This window comes from Macaca fascicularis, chromosome 12, assembly GCF_037993035.2.
Source record: "Macaca fascicularis isolate 582-1 chromosome 12, T2T-MFA8v1.1".
NCBI classification, from domain to species: Eukaryota; Metazoa; Chordata; class Mammalia; order Primates; family Cercopithecidae; genus Macaca; species Macaca fascicularis.
Window position 1 is genome coordinate 115,395,104 of NC_088386.1, and position 19,971 is coordinate 115,415,074.

A 19,971-nucleotide genomic window follows, 5' to 3' on the forward strand; every position below is an offset into this window, starting at 1 on the left:
GGGAGGTCTGGCTTTGGGTGGAAGAAGATGGAACCTTGGTGGGCTTCCCCATAATGTGCCTCGGGGGCCTCATCTTAGGGATAGCAGTGTACTCCCCCCGGCACCCTGTCCCTTGCCCCACGTTCCAGGCTTATTTAGGGCTTCCCCCTCTGGAGAGGGGTTTGGGTCTCATGTCTGTCCATTTGTCCATTTGGGATAAATGACTGGGCATGGTGGCTGAAGCCTATAATCCCAGCATTTTGAGAGGTAAGGCGAGTGGATCACTTGAGGCCAGGAGTTTGAGACCAGCCTGGCCAACATGGCGAAACCCTGTCTCTACTAAAAATACAAAAAAATTAGCCAAATGTGGTGGTGCATGGCTGTAATCCCAGCTACTTGGGAGGCTGAGGCGAGAGGATCACTTGACCCTGGGAGGTGGAAGCTGTAGTGAGCTGAGATCACATCACTGCACTCAAGCCTGGGTGACAGAGTGAGACCCTGTCTCAAAAACAAAAACACCCCCTCCCCAAATTGGCAAGAAGCAAGACATTTCAGAGGCCAAGGAAGGAGGATTGCTTGAGCCAAAGAGTTCAAGACCAGCCTGGGCAACATAGTGAGACTGTCTCTACAAAAAATTGCTTAAAAATTAGCTGGATATGGTAGTACATGCCTGTAGACCCAGCTACTTGTGAGGGTGAGGAGGAGGATCACTGGAGCCCAGGAGTTTGAGGTTGCAGTGAGCTATGATCATGCCATTGCACTCCAGCCTGGACAATATAGCAAGATCCTGTTGCTGAAAAAAAAAAAAAAAAAGCACACAATAATTTGTTGCTGAGCTGCCAGCAGCCCAGAGTTCAATGTAGGTCTAAGCAGAGGGGCCTTGCTCATCCCAGGTGCCTGGAACATGGATTACTCAGTTTACTAATTTTTTATTGGTTTGAGTTCTGTTTTTCATTTTTAATTGATTGTCTGGTCCCCACTGTGAGTTTTTTTTTTTTTTTTTTTTTTTTTTTTTTTTTTTTTTAAGATGGAGTTTCACTCTTGTCGCCCAGGCTGGAGTGCAGTGGCGTGATCTGGGCTCAATGCAACCTCCACCTCCTGGGTTCAAGGGATTCTCCTGTTTCAGCCTCCTGAGTAGCTGGGTGCCACCACACCCAGCTAATTTTGTATTTTTTGTAGAGGCAGGGTTTCTGGTCAGGCTGGTCTCTAACTCCTGACCTCAGGTGATCCACCCACCTTGGCCTCCCAAAGTGCTGGGATTACAGGCATGAGCCACCGTGCCCAGACCCCACTGTTTTGTTTTGTTTTGTTTTTAAACATTGTAAGTTTTTTCATATCCCCTTTGGGAAGTGGGAAAGCTATCTATCCATTATAAATAAATAAAAATAAGAAATGGGGAAGTTTAAGAATTATTAAGAGCTAAATAGGGCCAGGCATAAGGGCTCAATGCCTGTAATCCCAGCACTTTGGGAAGCCAAGAGAGGAGGATCATTTGAGCCCAGGAGTTCAAGACCAGTGTGGGCAACATGATGAAATCCTGTATCTACGAAAAATACAAAAATTAGGGGGGCATGGTGGCGGTGCCTGTAGTCCCAGCTACTCAGGAGGCTGAGGTGGGGGAATCGCTTGAACCTGGGGAGGTAGAAGTTGCAGTGAGCTGTGATCGTGCCACTGTACTCCAGCCTGGGTGACAGAGCAAAACCCTGTTTAAAAAAAGAAAGAAAGAAAAGAAAAAAGAGCTAAATAGCACGGCTCCACTCTTGAGTGCAGCAGGGTTCTGAGAAGGGAGAGCTCCAGGCAGTTAGAAGTGACCTGGAAGCTCCTAGAGGTGGGTGGGATGGCAGAGGGGGGTAAAAACCTAGCCCTGGAAACCAGGGATGCCTGCGTTCGGTGGGACAGATCTGGGGACTGGGCAAACTGCACAGGGAAGGAGAGGCCTACACAGTGCTGCAGCCCCAGTTCCTGTGCACGCACATCAGGCCCCTGGGTCCCGGAACTGAGTTCTCGCACCTCTGACAGGCTGAGAAACCGCCAGCCCGTGCGCCCAGACCAGCGGCGCTTTGCGGAGGAGGCTGAGGGTGGGCTGTGCCAGCTGCGGATCCTGGCTGCAGAACGTGGCGATGCTGGCTTCTACACTTGCAAAGCGGTCAATGAGTATGGCGCTCGGCAATGCGAGGCCCGCTTGGAGGTCCGAGGTGAGTACCTTATTTCTCCATGAAAGCCCACCTGGCCCTGGTCCCTCCCTGCCCCCACGGTCCGCTCTCACGCAGCCTCAGTTAGAGGATGCCACCAGTCCCCTAGTCCAGCTGCTTATATTATTGTTGAGTGAACCAAAGCCCAGAGACAGGAAGTGACCTGCCCAAAGCTGCACAGCACATTATTTTGTGCTCAGCTTACTACACAACACCACCTTCCCTGTTGCTCCATCATGGAGCCCTGGTGGCAGCCAGAGACCCTGCACCTGCCACTGGCCAAGCGCTCTCTACACTCTTCTGAGCCTTTGTCACCCTGCTCTGCCCAGGACCCTCCCTCATCCCCCTCCCCCTCTCTTCTCACCCCTTTGCCCACCCTCCCATCCCATTGCTGTGCAGAAGTTACTGTGAGGTAGCGGTGGGGAGAGTCTGGTGGCTGGACCCGTTCGGAGGGGCCCTTGGGGTGGCTTAGGCTTGGAGCATCACAGGGACCCTAGGGTGCCAGGGTGAGCACAGCTGTGACGTGTGAAGAGGCCTAGGCCCCCAGAGCCTGGGGCATTATGTGAAGGGGCTGTCTCAGGCAGCAGGAATGACAGGCCCTGGCTAGGGGGCCCTCGAGGGCCGTGGGTTTTCCTCCCCGAAGGCCACAGCCGTTTGTCTTGCCTTCCACCTCACCCTTTGCCTCAATGGCGTCTTGCTTCCTCTCCTCGATTCTCACTCAGCCCCCAGCCCCTGACCTTCCCCAAGACTCAGAGCTCGGACCCTGACAGTCATGGTCCCTCTGCTGGCCCCCTTGCCTCAGTTCCCCTCCTCTGTGCCCGCCGTTCCTGTAGTTGCCACTTCCTTGGTCTCCAGATTCTTCAGCCTTCCTCCTCGGCCTGCTTCCTCTCCAGGGCTTGGCTCTGCCTTGCTTCTCTGTATTAACCCGTGTCTCGGTGCTTCTTTCTCTTGGGGATTCCTTCCAACACCCCCAGGCTTCGGGATGCTCCTGATCCCATGAATGCCTGGTTGCCCGGGGTCTCTGCCTGCCCAGGAACCCTGAGGAACCAGTCTCTGACTAGCTGCCGGGCCCTCCCAGCCCAGAGCTGACCTTGGGGGAACCAAGAGTGGCAGTGCTGCCCTGGCAGTGTGAGAGGCAGCCCTCTATGCAGAAGGGCCCTAGCCAGGTCTGCGTGACTGTGCGTGCATGTGTGCGTGTGCGTGTGCATGTGCATATATGCGTGTGTGTGCATGTGTGCGTATGCATGTGTGTGTGCATAGGTGTGTGAGTGTGCGTGCATGTGTGAGTGTGTGTGCGCGTGCGCGTATGCTGCACTAACCTGCCGCTTGCTGACTGAGGTTTTTGTCTGTACACAGGCGAGTGAGCTCAGGGGGCCACCTGCGCTCCCCCCGCTACCCTCCGAGCCGCGCCCCTGTCTCAGGCACCTCTCGGACCTCGCTGTGTTTCACTGCCTCCTGCCCACAGACCCAGGCCCGCCGGCCCGGACCCGTCCCAGCCTCCCCTCCCCACCCCATGCAGCCCCCAGGGGGATAGCCCATGGGCCCCTGTGGATCCTCCCTCCCCAAGTGGACACATGGCTGTGCAGGCCAGGAGGCCCACAGATGGACTGAGTGCTGGGAAGGGGCGGCTGTGAGGGGTATCATCCCCCTGAGTCTCTCCCTGAAGGGGAGCACCGGGCGAGTGCATGTGCTACTGCTGCTACAGGCCTGTCTATCTGTTTGTCTGTCTGTGTGTCTGTGACAGTCAGGGAAGGATGCCTCTGAGCTGAGGTGGGGTGAGACAGAATGGGAGAGATTAGGGCATGGCGTGGAGGGGCCCAAGGAGCAGGGGCTGTTGACAAGGGCCTTACCAGGAGGGATTAGGACACTGACCATTCTAGAAATGGGTTTCAAATGGCACAACACTTTCTATTCCACAAAAGACCAAAAGCCAGAGGCCCCAGGCTCTGTGCTGATGAACAGCCTGGCTGAGCCCTGGCCCTGGCAGGTTGAGGGACCATTTGGGGCTCCCTCCTTCCCTGTCAGGGCTGGGGATGCTCTGTCTGGGAATGAGGGAGTTAACCAGGTTTGGTGCAGGAGCAGGGGCAAGGGGCCACTGTAGTGAGTGTGGAGAGATTTGGAAACACCTATTTCTTAACTCAAATAAAGTCCAGTTTGTACCCAGCTGGTGTGTTGTGTTTTTTTTTTTTCCCCGCCGCTGTCTCTGCCACCACATGGCCCTCTCGGTTTCCCCTCCCTCAGTTCCCTCTTGCCTCCATGAGTTACCCTCCCTGGCCTAGCTTGGATTGACATCTTGAAGCCAGGTCTGGGCATGCCTTGCTGTCCTGGCCAGGTGGGTGGGCTTTCCCCATCTCCAGAGAACAAAATGCATCTCTCTCTCTGTGTCTGTCTGTCTCTCTGTGCGTGCGTATGTGTGTCTCCCTCACCCTGTGTGTCTCTGCTCTGTGCGTGGCCCCCGTGGCTGCTTTCCCCTCAGCACACCCTGAAAGCCGGTCCCTGGCCGTGCTGGCCCCCCTGCAGGACGTGGACGTGGGGGCCGGGGAGATGGCGCTGTTTGAGTGCCTGGTGGCGGGGCCCACTGATGTGGAGGTGGATTGGCTGTGCCGTGGCCGCCTGCTGCAGCCTGCACTGCTCAAATGCAAGATGCATTTCGATGGCCGCAAATGCAAGCTGCTGCTTACATCTGTACATGAGGACGACAGTGGCGTCTACACCTGCAAGCTCAGCACAGCCAAAGGTAACTCCCCACTCAGGCCTTAGGGCTGCCGTGGGTGCCCAAGAGATGGAGGGAGGGGACTGGAGGTGCAGAATAAGATGCCCGGGAAACAGAGCTCCAACCCCTAGGGGAAGTGTGGGGGGTGGGAGCTAGTACACTGCCCTGGCCTCAGTAAAATGAGCACTTAGAATAGTGCGTAGCACAAAGGAAAGGCTGCAACACGGTTAACTGTTCCTAGGAGGGAATGTGTCTGCTGAGGTGAATGTGGGTTCCAACGCCTGCCCTGCAAGTCACCAGCCACATAACTTTGAACAAGTCACTTCATCTCTCTGAGCTTTAGCCTGTTCATCTGTAGAACAGGGATGGTGATCATGCCTCCTTTGTAGAAGGATTGGTAGGATTAATGAGATAGTGTATGTGAAGAACGAAGCACAGGGCCTGTCAAAGGGCCTTTCCAGGAGAGGGTAGGGCACCGACCATTCCAGAAATGGGTTTCAAATGGCACACCTGCTTAATAAATGCCAGCCATTGTTACCACTGATGCTATCTCTGACCTGGGCCTGCCCTCATGGAAGGGCAGAGATGATGGTACCTGCCTCGCCACGTTGTGGATGATGAAGAGCTAAGCAGAAGCTGGAGGGGCTTTCGAAGCAGGAGGGTGCATCGGGTCAGCATAAGGGACCCTTATCTCTTCCAGAAGCTTCTTTGGAGTTTGGTAGAGTGGGGCCAAGGGGCATCTGCTCTGGGTCTGGGGCAGGTGGCTAGGAGCATGGGCATGATCCCGGCACGGAGGAGAATTCTGAGATGGAGATGGAGGAGGGCTGGGCTGGGCTTCTAGGACCCTGTCAGAGCTGGGCTGTGCTTCATCCAGGGTGGGCAGGGTGAGGGGAAGAGGGGAGAGCTGGAGCCAGGCCCTAGGCTCCTATGGAGTCCCCAGCCCACATGGCAGCCTGAGCCCACCCTTGCTGACTTCCACCCTCTCGAGAAGGTCTGGTCTCTGGATCTGTGCCTACTGCCTCCCCTGGGTACCCAGAGCCTTTGCTGGGCTCTGCCCAGACTCTAGCTTCAGCCTTAGGTCAGGAGTGGCGGGTTGGGATGCCTGGGCCTCCTTGGCCTTCCCTGTCTTTGAGCTGCCCCCTGACCCCCAGATGAGCTGACCTGCAGTGCCCGGCTGACCGTGCGGCCCTCATTGGCACCCCTGTTCACACGGCTGCTGGAAGATGTGGAGGTGTTGGAGGGCCGAGCTGCCCGCTTCGACTGCAAGATCAGCGGCACCCCACCCCCTGTTGTTACCTGGACTCATTTTGGTACGGCCCCTAGGCTGCAGGTGTTGAGGGCCCCCCAAGGGCCCAGGCGGGGATGGGGTACACCCAGAGGGCAGGGCCTGTCACTGTGCCTGCTCCGCATTCCCACTCCTCCCTCCTGCAGGCCGCCCCATGGAGGAGAGTGAGAACTTGCGGCTACGGCAGGATGGGGGTCTGCACTCACTCCACATTGCCCATGTGGGCAGCGAGGACGAGGGGCTCTATGCGGTCAGTGCTGTTAACACCCATGGCCAGGCCCACTGCTCAGCCCAGCTGTATGTAGAAGAGCCCCGGACAGCCGCCTCAGGCCCCAGGTACCACCGGGGCCCCACATGATGCCGGGGCTGCTTGTGAGGGGCCAGCCTAGCCCTGGGGTGGGAGGCATGGCCCTGGGCCTCTGGGCAGCCGTATGGTCTTGCAGCTCGAAGCTGGAGAAGATGCCATCCATTCCCGAGGAGCCAGAGCAGGGTGAGCTGGAGCGGCTGTCCATTCCCGACTTCCTGCGGCCACTGCAGGACCTGGAGGTGGGACTGGCCAAGGAGGCCATGCTAGAGTGCCAGGTGACCGGCCTGCCCTACCCCACCATCAGCTGGTTCTACAATGGCCACCGCATCCAGAGCAGTGACGACCGGCGCATGACACAGTGTACGTGTCTGGGAAGGACCCCGGGAGTGTCCCCTGCAGCATCCTCTTGGTTTGCAATGCCCTGCCCCTCTCCCCAGCTTTCCCCAGGCCTTCCCTCTGTAGCCTGACCAGGGACAGGGCACCTGGGGGAAGGGAACCCAGAGGGACTGTGAGGTCATTGCCTCCCCTGCAAGCCTGCACAGCACAGCACTCATCTGTTGAGTCACCCCTCGGTGCCTGTTAGCACTGACTGGGCAGGTAGTACAGCCTGCTGCTAACCTGCATCGGGCCCATGAGCAAGTTACAGAAGCCCTCCGTGCCTCAGTTTCTCATCTGTAATTGGGTTGTTATGAGACTAAATCAGTTAATACATATAAGCCCTAGAGCAGGGCCTGACACCTGGCAAGCAGTCGGGAGGTGTGACGTCTCACTGTTCCTGTTTTAGTAGCCATTATCATCAGTGGTGGTACTTCCTGGAGACATTGCAATGAAAAAGCAGGTGTGGGCAGTGTCTGGCATGGAAAGGGTGCTCTGCCCAGTGTTGTTAACAAATAACAAATAAAGAAGAAGGGGCCAGGGGAGACACAGAGGAACATATTTGGGTTGGTGTCCTCTAAGCCTGGGACATTTTCTCATGGGAGCATCTCAGTTCCATCCTTGAAGGAATCTGAGTCTTGTGTGAGAAGGTCTGCCCACCTCCCATAAGACAGTGCCCACTCTTTGACCCATGACGGTTTCCTTTTACGGCTGCAACATGACAGAGATCACCTTCATTAAGTGCTTTCTAAGTGCCAGGCCCTGAGAGCTAAAGGTATGACAAGGACCATCTTACCTTGCCACAGGCCTATAAGGCGGGTACTATTAGCCCCATTTACAGATGAGGAAACTGAGGCTTAAAGAGATACAGGAAGCTGCCCAGAGGCAAGAAAGGACTGTCTGACCCTGGTGCCCAGCTCCTAACCAGGATGTCCCTGTCACCCATGCTACATTCTCCCTGCCCGCCCGCCCATCTCCAGTGACGCCACCCCTGCTCCCACCCCTGCCCACAGCCTCCCATGACTGTCATTCCCAGCAGCAGGCCTCCCTGTCTCTCCCAGTCTGCTCTGAGGTCCTGGGTGAGTGTCTGTCTCAGGATCTGAGCTGGCGTCTCTGCTTCTGCCTGTATCTAGGGTCACTGGCAGCCCTTGGCTTCTCTTCTCTTATAAATAGTGTCAGCAGAGATAAATGAATGGGTAACTGTTCTATGCGGAGATAACTGCAAAGAGAAGGGAGGGGTGTCTGGGGACAGCCCTGACACAAAGGAGGACAGTGCAGGCCTCCTCTCTGTGTCCTCGCCAGAGACAGCTTCCTTATCATCCAGGGAGCAGGGAGTAGGGAAAGAGCTTTGGAATCACATGGAACCAAGGTCAAGCCCTCATTTATTAGCCGTGTGACCTTGACCAAGTCAATATCTCTGACCTCATTGGTAAAATGGGGATAATTTTGTAGAGTTGTTGTGAGGATTCCAGGTGGGGAAAGCATGTCAGGTACCTGGTACAGGCTGGGCACAGAGCAGGCAACTCTTGTAATATATCATAGAATGTATTTGGCACTTACTGTGTGTGAGGTTCTGGGTCTGGTGGGACAAGCAGATCTGACAAAGTCAGCCCTGTCTTTAAGGAGCTTGCAGGCCAGGTCAGGAGCTACGACTTATGCAAGAGGAAGAGCCCCCACCCGTGAAAAGCAGTGTGGGCCAGTGCCCATCGATGTGCAAGCGAGAGGGTTGGGGTCCTGGGAGGAGTCCGAGGATGAGGGGTAGAGAGCGGGCCAGGGGCAGGAGGGCTTCATGGGCTGCACCACTTGAACTATGTCTTGAAGGACAAGGAAGCCTCAGGTAAGAGGAGAGCATTCCACAAGGGAGGAATGTTGTGAGCGATGACCTGGAGATGGAACTCAGCGGCTCGTTCAGGGGTCTGATGGTTTGCCAGTATCGAGATGCAGAGGAGCAGCAGAGACGTGGCTGGCAGGGAGTTCGGGTTGAGGGCTTTGCTGCCCTCCTGGAGGGCTTCCCTGCAGCTGCGCTGGAGACAGAATGGCAGTGGCCTGGGGATGGAGAAGAAGGGCTTAGGGGAGGGGCCTTGGGAGCAAAACCTTGTTCGAGTTTTGACATAGAGGTTGTGACCCTGCAGAGGTGGGGAGACGAGGGGCCAGTCAACAGGGGCAGGGACCCTAGAGGGTGCCCAGTGTAGGAGGAAGCAAAGATGATAAGTTGCCTGGCCTGATACACTGGAGGAACAGACCAGAGGGGTCAGGGCAGATGTACACTTGGAAGCCAGCTCGGGCCGGGACCCGGAGTTTGCTGTGGATGCACTTCCTGCTGTCTGCCCCATCCTTGCCCCATCCTTCCCCATTCGCCTCCTCCCTACAGTGGATGGGGATGAGGGACCAGGCCCGGGATGGCATTGGCCTACCCCTCAAGGTATCCTCCAGGCTCAGGCCCAGTGTCACTGTCCCTCCCCCACCAGACAGGGATGTCCATCGCTTGGTGTTCCCTGCTGTGGGGCCTCAGCACGCCGGTGTCTACAAGAGCGTCATCGCCAACAAGCTGGGCAAAGCTGCCTGCTATGCCCACCTGTATGTCACAGGTGAGGCAGGCACCCTCGTGGTCAGCTGCATGCACAGCCTGGCCTCTGGCACTACCTGGGGTCTCAGGGAAAGGGGCCTCCACATCAGCTCCCTTCCCCTCCATCCCCTGGGGACCCCCCCCCATCTTGCCCTTGCCCCTGCCCCTGCGGCTGAGACCCCAGGCCCTAGACTCCTGCCCTGAGGCTTGGTGATCCTGTGGGGCTGTTGGGCCCTTGGGCCCAGCAGACATTTGACCTGTGGCTTTCAGATGTGGTCCCAGGCCCTCCAGATGGTGCCCCGCAGGTGGTGGCTGTGACGGGGAGGATGGTCACACTCACATGGAACCCCCCCAGGAGTCTGGACATGGCCATTGGTGGGTCAGGGCTGCACAGGGCCATGGGTGGGGAAGGGGTGTGGACAGCGCAGGCTCAGGCAGGGCACCATGGGGGCCAGACCCCAGAAGCAGATGGGCAGGGGCAGGAGCTGATGGAATGCTGGCAGGAACAGCTTTGCCCGTCTTCTCTCCACGGTGCATGGTGTTCTCGCTCTGGGTCAGGAGAGGAGGCACGGGGCACTGCCACATTCCCTTCCTATTCTCAGAGGGACTGGGTGCTTGGGTCAGGACTTGCAAATGCCCTCTCCTCCTCTTGTCCAGGATCTCCTTCCACTCTGCCTCAGTTTCCCTGCCTCAGGTATCAAGGAATTAGAGTTCAATTCCAGCCCCATCTGTACCTGTAACTGGTATCTTGTTGGCTCTAAACATCCCAGGGAAGTGGCTGGGCAAGAGCAGATTGGGGGACAGAGAGGAAGCAACAGCAGGGACTGAGGCATGTCCTCAGAGCAGACTAATGATGAGTTCCAGGGTCCCAGTCCAGCTGGATGGGGAGGGGGTGCTGCTCGTGTAACACCAGTCTCTAGTAGCTCCTCTCCCGCCAGACCCGGACTCCCTAACGTACACAGTGCAGCACCAGGTGCTGGGCTCGGACCAGTGGACGGCACTGGTCACAGGCCTGCGGGAGCCAGGGTGGGCAGCCACGGGGCTGCGTAAGGGGGTCCAGCACATCTTCCGGGTCCTCAGCACCACTGTCAAGAGCAGCAGCAAGCCCTCGCCCCCTTCTGAGCCTGTACAGCTGCTGGAGCACGGTGAGCCTGGGTGCTCCTGTTGGGTAGGGGTGGGAGATGCTGGGATGGGGAACGGGGCCCTGTGGTGGAGGCTGAAGGGCTGGCCTGCACATGGTATCTGGCAGGAGCAACCAGGCTGGGCAGGACCTTGGCCCATCTATACACTTCCTTCTCCCTCCTGAAAGCAGCAGGGCACAGTGGCCGAAGCTCAGGCTTTGGGATCGGGCCCGCTGGAGTCCAACCCCACAACCCCAGCTTTGCCACTCCCTGGCTGTGTTCCCTGGACAAATCGCTAAAGCTCTCTGAGCTTCAGCTTCCCCATCTATAAAAACGGAGCTCAAGTGTTGATGAGGGGTGTTAAAGGAGTGGTGTGTGCTGAGGACCTGGCGTCAAGCCCAGCACAGAGCCTGCACTCTCCTTCTCCCAGGCCCACCCCTGGAGGAGGCCCCTGCCGTGCTGGACAAACCGGACGTCGTGTATGTGGTGGAGGGACAGCCTGCCAGTGTCACCGTCACATTCAACCATGTGGAGGCCCAGGTCGTCTGGAGGAGGTGAGCCCCTTTCCCACATGTGGCTGCTCAGGTCTGGCCCAGCCTGGCCAGAATTTCCTGGGGCAAGATCTGGGTGACCTCCCTGTCATGTGTCCCTTAGCTGCCGAGGGGCCCTCCTAGAGGCACGGGCAGGTGTGTACGAGCTGAGCCAGCCAGATGATGACCAGTACTGTCTTCGGATCTGCCGGGTGAGCCGCCGGGACATGGGGGCCCTCACCTGCACTGCCCGAAACCGTCACGGCACGCAGACCTGCTCGGTCACATTGGAGCTGGCAGGTGGGTGACAGCGGGTCCTTCTTCCTAGTCTCCCTCAAAGGCCCAAAGCTCTCTCCTCACACTCCCAGGTACACAACCCGCCTGATACTGCTGCAGATCCAAACCCATGTCCTCAGGCCTGTCCATGTCATGGCTATACAAATACCATACTAGTAATAATGACAACAATCATACTAATAAGATTTATTGGCCAGGCGCGGTGGCTTACGCCTGTAATCTCAGCACTTTGGGAGTCCGACATGGGTGGATTACCTGAGGTCAGGAGTTTGTGACCAGCCTCACCAACATGGTGAAACCCCGTCTCTACTAAAAATACAAAAATTAGCTGGGCATGGTGGTGGGCCCCAGTAGTCCCAGCTACTTGGGAGGCTGAGGCAGGAGAATCACTTGAACCTGGGAAGCAGAGGTTGCAGTGAGCCGAGATCGTGCCATTGCACTCCAGCCTGGGCAACAAGAGCAAAACTCAGTCTCAAAAAAAAAAAAAAAAAGATGTATTGAGCCTAGTGTGTGCCAGTCTCAGTACTCAGCACTTTATGTGTATTGCCTCATTTAATGTTTACATTAGCCTTGTGAGATGGGGTAGTTATTATCCCCATTTTACAGATGAGGAAACTGAGGCTGAGGCTAAGAGTAACTGGCCCAAGTTCACAGAACCTAATAAGTACCAGACTGGGTTCAAGTGTGGCTGCCTGACTCCTAGCTCCTGTGTTAAACATAATAGGAAATAGTATCTCAGATATAACAAACATGAGAAGACCAAGTTGGTTTTTAAAGAAACCCATGAGCACATCTTATCACCAGACTGCCAGCCCTGAGGATCCTGGCGGCCCTTTGGCACAAGCCTGTTTGACAGAGCCTCCCAATGTTTGCAGCAATAATTCTTTTTTCTTTTTTTGAGACAGTCGTCTCACTCTGTCACCCACACCATCTCGGCTCACTGCAACCTCCACCTCCCCGGTTCGAGTGATTCTTGTGCCTCAGGCTGCCAAGTAGCTGGGACTACAAGCATGCACAACCACACCCAGCTAATTTTTTGTATTTTTAGTAGAGATGGGGTTTTGCTCTGTTGGCCAGGCGGGTTTTGAACTCCTGGCCTCGAACTCCTGGCCTCAAGTAATCCGTCCACCTCGGCTTCCCAAAGTGCTGAGATTATAGGTGTGAGCCACCGCACTGGGCCTTAGGATTCTTTTTATAATTTCTCCTTTAAAGATGTAGTCTCTCAAACTAGTTGCTATCTAATGCATTAGGTACTAACTGTTTGGTTTTCTAATTTGTTAATTAACTCTAGACATATGTAACTGCCACTCAGAACTCTTGATCAACATGGGCTAAGCAGGGTTACCTGCTGAGTAAATACAAATCCAACCAAAAGCAAAGAAAGAGACATTTTACTTAGAACAGGCAATCTTATCATGGGTAAATGGACATTTTCTGGTGCTTTCAAAAGACCATTGAAGCTCACTTGAAACTTTCAGGTGCTTTGACCTTCACAGACTGCGCCCACCACCTCCCAGCCCATGGGGGACAGGATTCCTAGAGGGGAGGGGAGGCATCTGTGAAGTGGAAGAGAAGTGGCAATAGGGTGTGTAACGAGGAGACAGGGAACCCTTCCGGCCCTGCTGTGAAGATGGTGGGATGGCTGGGTGCTCTTTTAAGTGTCTCCCTCCTTGCCTGTCCTGTCCCTAGCACTCTCCACTCAGTCACCACTTTACTCCTTGGCAGTTCATCTTTAGGACTCACCTTTCTTCCCAGATATAGGAGGAACCCTGAAGTTTGGGGGGCCCCTGGCCCTCAGAGCCCTGCAGCACAGCCTAGCTGGAACAGTGACTGATGGAGCCCCATTTGAGCCCAGCCAGCCAGGGCTCAGATGGAGCTGGGGCTTGCACTGACACTCCTATTCCACTAGACCCCACCCTGCCACACCCAGACAGGGCAAGTGGAGCGGTGGCCCCCCTTCCTCCATGTCAACCTCACTGCAGTGTCTTCCCCATCCCCAGGATGGCCTCCCCTGTTGTCTGTGTGCCTGTGAAGGGTGGGGGTCCACACCTGGCCACCCTGCCTTCCCAAGTACCTGACTCATCCTGCTTCTCCTCAAGCTGAGATGCTCAAACATGCTGGGGTTGGGGGTAGGGGCTGGCGGAGGACACCTGGAAGTCACAGCCTCCTTTGCAAAGCACATTGCAATATGTATTTAATTTCATCATGAGAATTAGAAGCTGCTTTACCAGGAAATCATATGACCACATGATATGTATGGAGAATGAAATCACAATCATATGTGGAAGATAGAGTCCATTTCTAGACGGTTTGGTATTTAGGGGTTACTTGTTCATCTTGCCATCTCCCAGGTGCTATTAACAGAAGCCCCTCTAAACATTTTTCAAAGATTCAGAGAAAAAAACTCCAAGATAGAGGCAATGCCATCCATGAGCTTAATTCAGGGTCACAGGCTGAGCCACCTGCAGGGGGCCAAGTTCAGGTAGTCAGAAGCCAGCGGGTGGCCCTGTGAAGAAGGGCGGCCACCCACAGGGGGCAGCACTGAGCCGCTCCTCGCCCGCGGATTCATGCAGTGACGGGAGCGACACAGGATGGCCAGTCCTGATTTTTCAAGAAAGGCAGGAAATCCAGATTTCTTTTGTGTGTGAAAATCTCCTAATTTCAAAGCTGCTAAATTAATACTGAAGGTCGAACAAAGCAAGCCTGCACCTTGTGCCAGGTTTCCTGAGATTTGGAGAACATCATGTTTGGATTTACGGGGGCGGGGGCGCTTGGTCCAGGCGGGGAACTCTGTTGTCCCAGTTGGTGGGGGGTGGGGGACGGTGGCTTGCTGGGAGGCGGGGGTCTAGCGTTCTGCCTGAGCCAGTCGCTGATGGGGGCTCTAGGGAGGGGCTGAGGAGGCAGGGTAAAGCCGATCCTCTGCCCCCTCTCTTCCCACTCCTATCCCCATGTGTTTCAGAGGCCCCTCGGTTTGAGTCCATCATGGAGGACGTGGAGGTGGGGGCTGGGGAAACTGCTCGCTTTGCCGTGGTGGTTGAGGGAAAACCACTGCCGGACATCATGTGGTACAAGGTCAGAGTGTGCTGCTGGCTGATCCTGGGAGGGAGAGGAGGGGCTCCCTGGGGGCGTGGTAGGGTCCTGGGAGGCTTAGGAGGGCGGAGCCCGGGCAGAGGCGTGGTTAGGAGGAGGAAAGGGGATGCAGAGGACTGACTAGCTGAGGGGCGCAGGGCTTTCTGTGAAAGATAAGGGAGGAGCTGATTCTGGGTCCTGGGAAGAGATGCACTGCCCAGAGTAGATGAGGACGGGGTCTGGAACAGCGGCTCTTGGCCCCAAGGCAGAGGTGAGGCCAGGCCCAGGCTGAAGGTGAGACCCAACTCTGCAGGACGAAGTGCTGCTGACCGAGAGCAGCCATGTGAGCTTCGTGTACGAGGAGAATGAGTGCTCCCTGGTGGTGCTCAGCACGGGGGCCCAGGATGGAGGCGTCTACACCTGCACCGCCCGGAACCTGGCGGGCGAGGTCTCCTGCAAAGCAGAGTTGGCTGTACATTCAGGTGGGCAGGTGTTCCGGAGAAAGGTAAAGCGCCCACCTCCTGGAATCTGATGTGACACCCCCGCCATGCTCTGCCCAGGAAGCAGCCAGCCCTGGACTCTCAGCCACCACACCCCCAGCCCAGCCCTCCACCTTGAGCCCCCAACATTCTTGCACCTCTTCTGTCTCCTTCCTCTGTCCACCTGTCCCAGTCTCTGGCCTGCTTGCTTTCTTCCCCTCCCACCTAACACCATGACATCTCTGCCCCAGCTCAGACAGCTATGGAGGTCGAGGGGGTCGGGGAGGATGAGGACCATCGAGGAAGGAGACTCAGCGACTTTTATGACATCCACCAGGAGATCGGCAGGTGTGGGGCTAGGAGGGAAGCCAGTGGAGGCTGCTGGGTCTGAGGGCTGGGAGGTGTGGAGAGGGCCACAGTGATGGCTGATCCCTGACCCCCTCCCGGTGTCAACCAGGGGTGCCTTCTCCTACCTGCGGCGTGTGGTGGAGCGTAGCTCCGGCCTGGAGTTTGCGGCCAAGTTCATCCCCAGCCAGGCCAAGCCAAAGGCATCAGCGCGTCGGGAGGCCCGGCTGCTGGCCAGGCTCCAGCACGACTGTGTCCTCTACTTCCATGAGGCCTTCGAGAGGCGCCGAGGACTGGTCATTGTCACTGAGCTGTATCCTGGGACAGGCTGGTGGCTGGGGGGATCCATGCCTAAATGACTGGTCCTTATAACATCCAATAGGCAACATGTTTTACAGTTTACAAAGTAGTCCCATTGACAATTGGGAGGGATACATCTGGAGACTGCTATGAAAACCAACAGTTTTAAGCCCATTGTTAGCTTCAATTTACATAGCATTTCATGTGTGCCTGGCAGTGTTCTAAGAGTCTTACAAATATTAACCTATTTAATCCTCATATATTCCTATCTCCTGGAATTTTATCGTTAACTTGTATTATCCCCATTTTACAGATGAAGAGACAGGCATGGAGAGGTTAAATAACTTGCCCAAGGTCACACAGCTAGCACGTGGCCTATGCTTTTCATCATGAAATGCAGTACAATGCATCTGCATATTTGAAGTGACCCCATTTCAGATCAATACTTGGCTTTATTTGGAGGCTGTTTTCATAAGGAACAGATTTTACCCTTTCCTGAAGGCTGTGGTTAAGCAAAGGCACATTGAGGTAAGGATGCTGGGTGATCAGCTCATCACCCCAGTAGCAGGGTGACCGTAACCTGCTCATGAGCCTCCTGCCTGCACTGTTTGAATTCAAACCTCAGCAAAATGACAAATTATTCCATGTCATGGACCTTCTAGGTCATTCTCAAATAGAGTCAAGAAGTCCCATCCACAGTCAACAGAATTCTGCTGTAATTTGATCCCTATAAATGCTTCACAGGGTGGGCAGGAGAGGAAATTTCATTCTCGTCTTACTCCTGGGAGAACCTAGGCTCAGAGAGGTGAAGTGACTTGTCTGAGATCCCATAGAAAGTGGGAGTTCAAGCAGGGATGTCCCACCTGTGCCCTCAGAAGACAGGAGGTGGGGAGGGGGTACATGTGGAGGAGGGGAGAGATAGTCTCTGACTAGTATCAGGTCTTCTGTAAGGGAATGGAGAACCTCATGCTGAGCTGGGACCCGCCCTGAGCTCTGGGGTGGGCTGGGAAGTTGGCGCTGGGCACTGTTCTCCTTGATCTGAGATGTAGCTGCACAGAGGAGCTGCTGGAGCGAATGGCCAGGAAACCGACCGTGTGTGAGTCTGAGGTGAGGGCAGTGGGTGGCAGGGGCCAGGTTGGGCACCGGCCTTCACCCACCTGAGCTTTGAGAATCAACAAATGGGTCCTGAGCATGCCATCTGTGTCCACAGGAAGCCAGGGGTGGAGGCAGAGAGCACTGTTAGGCAGGCAGCAGAGTCCCCATCCAATGATACCAGACCCCTGTCTATTTGGGACTTGCACTATTCTCTCTAAATCTCAGCAAACCCAGCCCAGTTCCTAACTGTTGTTTCCCACTCCATCACCTAAGCATCCCCCAAACATTTCTCCTGGAAGGAGCCCCACCTAGATTTTATTGATCTCGCTGCAGTCCTGCCATGTCAGGCTGTACATATTGTGCACTGCACAATTCTACTTATTACCATGCGATGGCTCCTCCCTATAATTGTGTTGTACCCTCCGGTGCACATGGTAGCCTTGGATCTTTGCAACCCCAAACCTGTGTTTCAGCCCCTTCCATGAGCCATCTGAAGGCTACTCCACAGGCACAGCCTGACCGCTTGCCGCCCTGGAGGTAATCAGACACATACCGCCCTGCCCCCACAGACTCTGGGCCCCCTGTTTCCACAGATCCGGGCCTATATGCGGCAGGTTCTAGAGGGAATACACTACCTGCACCAGAGCCACGTGCTGCACCTCGATGTCAAGGTGAGGTGGGGACTGGAGAGCAGACAGGCCCTGTGGGAGCCAGGAGTGGACTGTCCTTCCTTGTTCATTCGGCCCCCACACCTCGCCTTGTGTCTTCCAGCCTGAGAACCTGCTGGTGTGGGATGGTGCCGAGGGTGAAGAGCAGGTGCGGATCTGTGACTTTGGGAATGCCCAGGAGCTGACTCCAGGAGAGCCCCAGTACTGCCAGTATGGCACACCTGAGTTTGTAGCACCCGAGATTGTCAATCAGAGCCCCGTGTCTGGAGTCACTGACATCTGGTAAGGCTGGCATGCTGGGCTGGGTGGGCCAGGGCAGCTGCCCTTGGGGCTGTGCCGGGGATGCGCTGACTGACAGGGAGATTTACCGAGCCTGGATTCCTTCTGACAGTGGGCTGGAGGCGTTGCTTGCAGGGTTTCCTGCCCATGTTACTCCTTGCCCGTCATGAGTCAGGGCTGCCCCATTCTCTCAAGGCCTTAGCCCTGTTAGTCCTTGACTCCTCGTCTCCCCTGGAAGCTGCGCCTTGCCCTCAGCAGCCAGCATGCCTCCTCCAGTGAGGCAGGCAAGGTCCCATTGGTCCCCAGACTTCCCTGGGCTTCCTGGGCCAGCCCTGCCATGACCCTGGATTTCTCCAGGCATATCTGGACCTGTGGGTTCAGGGTCCTCCCTGAAGAAGCCACTCCTGTGCCCATTGTCCATGGCAGTGTTCCCAGGGAGGTAACCGCTCACTCAGGTCAGCAGTAGCGAAGAACTGCTCCCTTCCAGTCAGAGGGGTGCAGTCCTCTTACCCATCACTCTCCTTTCCTCACAGGCCTGTGGGCGTTGTTGCCTTCCTCTGGTAAGGACCCCTCTGCAGTGTCCCAGCAGTCTCCTGGCAGGTCCACCCCTGACCTTTGCAGGGCTACAGCCCACCCCCTTCTCTTCCACACCCCCCACTCCTTCTTGTACTGCAAGAAGCCTCATGTGCATGAAGTTGGACGCCCTGGTCTGCATGCCCACACTCTGCCTGTCCCCACACCCCTCCGTAAGAGGTGGGCACCCTGGATGGAGAGAGCCCAGCACAGGCTCAGGGTCATGGAGGCAGGGAACTCTTTGGCTCTGAGTGTCTAAAACTTGGACTCGAAGGGAGTGGAGCTCAGGATGGGCACATCCCCTTGGCACAGACTCTTCACTCATGGGGAGGCCACACTGGAGGATGGATGGAACAGGTCCTCTAAAGCACAGGCCACTAGGCCCCAAGGCAGCACCACCTTTCTGCCCATCAGGGGGCTGGGGAGGGGACAGGGGAGAAGAGAGTCTGCAGCCTCGCCTCTTACCCAGATTTGCCCAGCCTCTGTCATCCTAACAACCCCAGAGCCTCCACCTGTCCCCAGCCCTGTGCCCCCACTGGCATCCCCCTTTGTCCCCACCTGCCCCGCACGACACCCCTCTTCACCTCTGCAGTCTGACAGGAATCTCCCCGTTTGTTGGGGAAAATGACCGGACAACATTGATGAACATCCGAAACTACAACGTGGCCTTCGAGGAGACCACATTCCTGAGCCTGAGCAGGGAGGCCCGGGGCTTCCTCATCAAAGTGCTGGTGCAGGACCGCCTGTAAGTACAAGGCCCTGGGAGCCCCCACCTGCAGGGTCACCCTCATACCACCTGCCTGCTCCTCCCAGACTCCTGCCGCTTGACATGCAAGCCCCCAAGTCCTTAGGAGCCCTGTTTGCTCAAACAGTTATTGACTGACTGGATGACTGAATGATAAATCCCTTCTTAATCCTCATTCATTCACAGGAGACCTACCGCAGAGGAGACCCTAGAACATCCTTGGTTCAAAGTGAGTCTGGTCTGCAAAGTGGTGGCACAAAAGGTGGAGGGAGGGAGAATGTTACTAACAGTTCTATTTATTGAGTACCTACTATGTGCAGTAACCACGTTAGGCATTGAATATGCATATGACCTATTAACCTCACAATAGCTTTGCAAAGGAAGACATTATTAGTCCCATTTTGTTGACAAGGAAACAGGCTCAAATCAGGGATGGAGTTGGGGTATCCTGGACTCCAGGGCATACGTCTGGACCTTTCCATCCTGGGCATCCTCAGTGGAGTTCTCCCCCATGCTTGAGACCAGACCCTGGTCTTCCTGACTTCTGCCTTTCCATCTCTGTCCTGCACTGGTCCCACACACTAGCGTTGGGGGTGACCAGGCAGGCTCAGCCCCTCGGTTATGAGCTTCATGTGGGCAGGTTCTCGGTTCTCACTCATTCATCTTCAAACCCCAGTGCCTCAGGGCACAGTGCCAGGCATTGATGGAGTCTTGGGGATTTGGGAGCGGATTTGAAGGCTGAGGTCATTCTGGTGTCAGGAGTTGAATTAAGAGCCTCCTTTCTCAGACCTGAAATGAGCTCCGGAAGAGAGAGCCTGGGTGGGTAGCCGAGGGAAGCATCCATCTTGGTCTGGACCACCAAGGCTCCAGATGTCTGGGGTGTTGGCCCTACATGGAGACAGAGAGGAGCTGAGGAGCCAGGGCCTAGGTAAGGGGCCTAAGAGCACAGGCCTCCCAGGGCAGCTGGTTTACCAGGACAGGGCCATGAGCCCTGGTGGAAGCTCAGAAGCCTACCTCTGGGAGCTACCACTTTCCTGCCTCCCCCTTGGGGGC

The 19,971-nt window shown here is 55.9% G+C and overlaps 1 protein-coding gene across 49 annotated transcripts in view; it reads left to right on the forward strand.

Moving 5' to 3' along the window:
* SPEG (striated muscle enriched protein kinase) overlaps positions 1-19,971 on the forward strand; it is a 58,859-nt gene that overhangs the window by 27,844 nt on the left and 11,044 nt on the right. For 25 of the 49 annotated variants that reach the window (XR_012421513.1, XM_074010257.1, XM_065526142.2 and 22 more), the window contains 20 exons: positions 1,999-2,174; positions 4,648-4,908; positions 6,036-6,194; positions 6,316-6,505; positions 6,613-6,836; positions 9,320-9,439; positions 9,688-9,792; positions 10,356-10,562; positions 10,969-11,092; positions 11,193-11,368; positions 14,325-14,437; positions 14,748-14,916; positions 15,165-15,261; positions 15,371-15,571; positions 16,608-16,665; positions 17,247-17,324; positions 17,425-17,603; positions 18,134-18,160; positions 18,766-18,918; positions 19,105-19,147. Coding sequence is in view for 48 of the 49 variants with exons in the window: in XM_074010257.1 (XP_073866358.1) it covers positions 1,999-2,174; positions 4,648-4,908; positions 6,036-6,194; positions 6,316-6,505; positions 6,613-6,836; positions 9,320-9,439; positions 9,688-9,792; positions 10,356-10,562; positions 10,969-11,092; positions 11,193-11,368; positions 14,325-14,437; positions 14,748-14,916; positions 15,165-15,261; positions 15,371-15,571; positions 16,608-16,665; positions 17,247-17,324; positions 17,425-17,603; positions 18,134-18,160; positions 18,766-18,918; positions 19,105-19,147 (2,860 nt within the window). In the remaining variant the exon portion in view is untranslated. Of the gene's footprint in view, positions 1-1,998; positions 2,175-3,527; positions 4,335-4,647; positions 4,909-6,035; positions 6,195-6,315; positions 6,506-6,612; positions 6,837-9,319; positions 9,440-9,687; positions 9,793-10,355; positions 10,563-10,968; positions 11,093-11,192; positions 11,369-14,324; positions 14,438-14,747; positions 14,917-15,164; positions 15,262-15,370; positions 15,572-16,607; positions 16,666-17,246; positions 17,325-17,424; positions 17,604-18,133; positions 18,161-18,765; positions 18,919-19,104; positions 19,148-19,971 lie in introns of those variants that run through there. The other 24 variants (XM_065526148.1, XM_074010275.1, XM_074010273.1 and 21 more) reach the window with 2 other exon arrangements.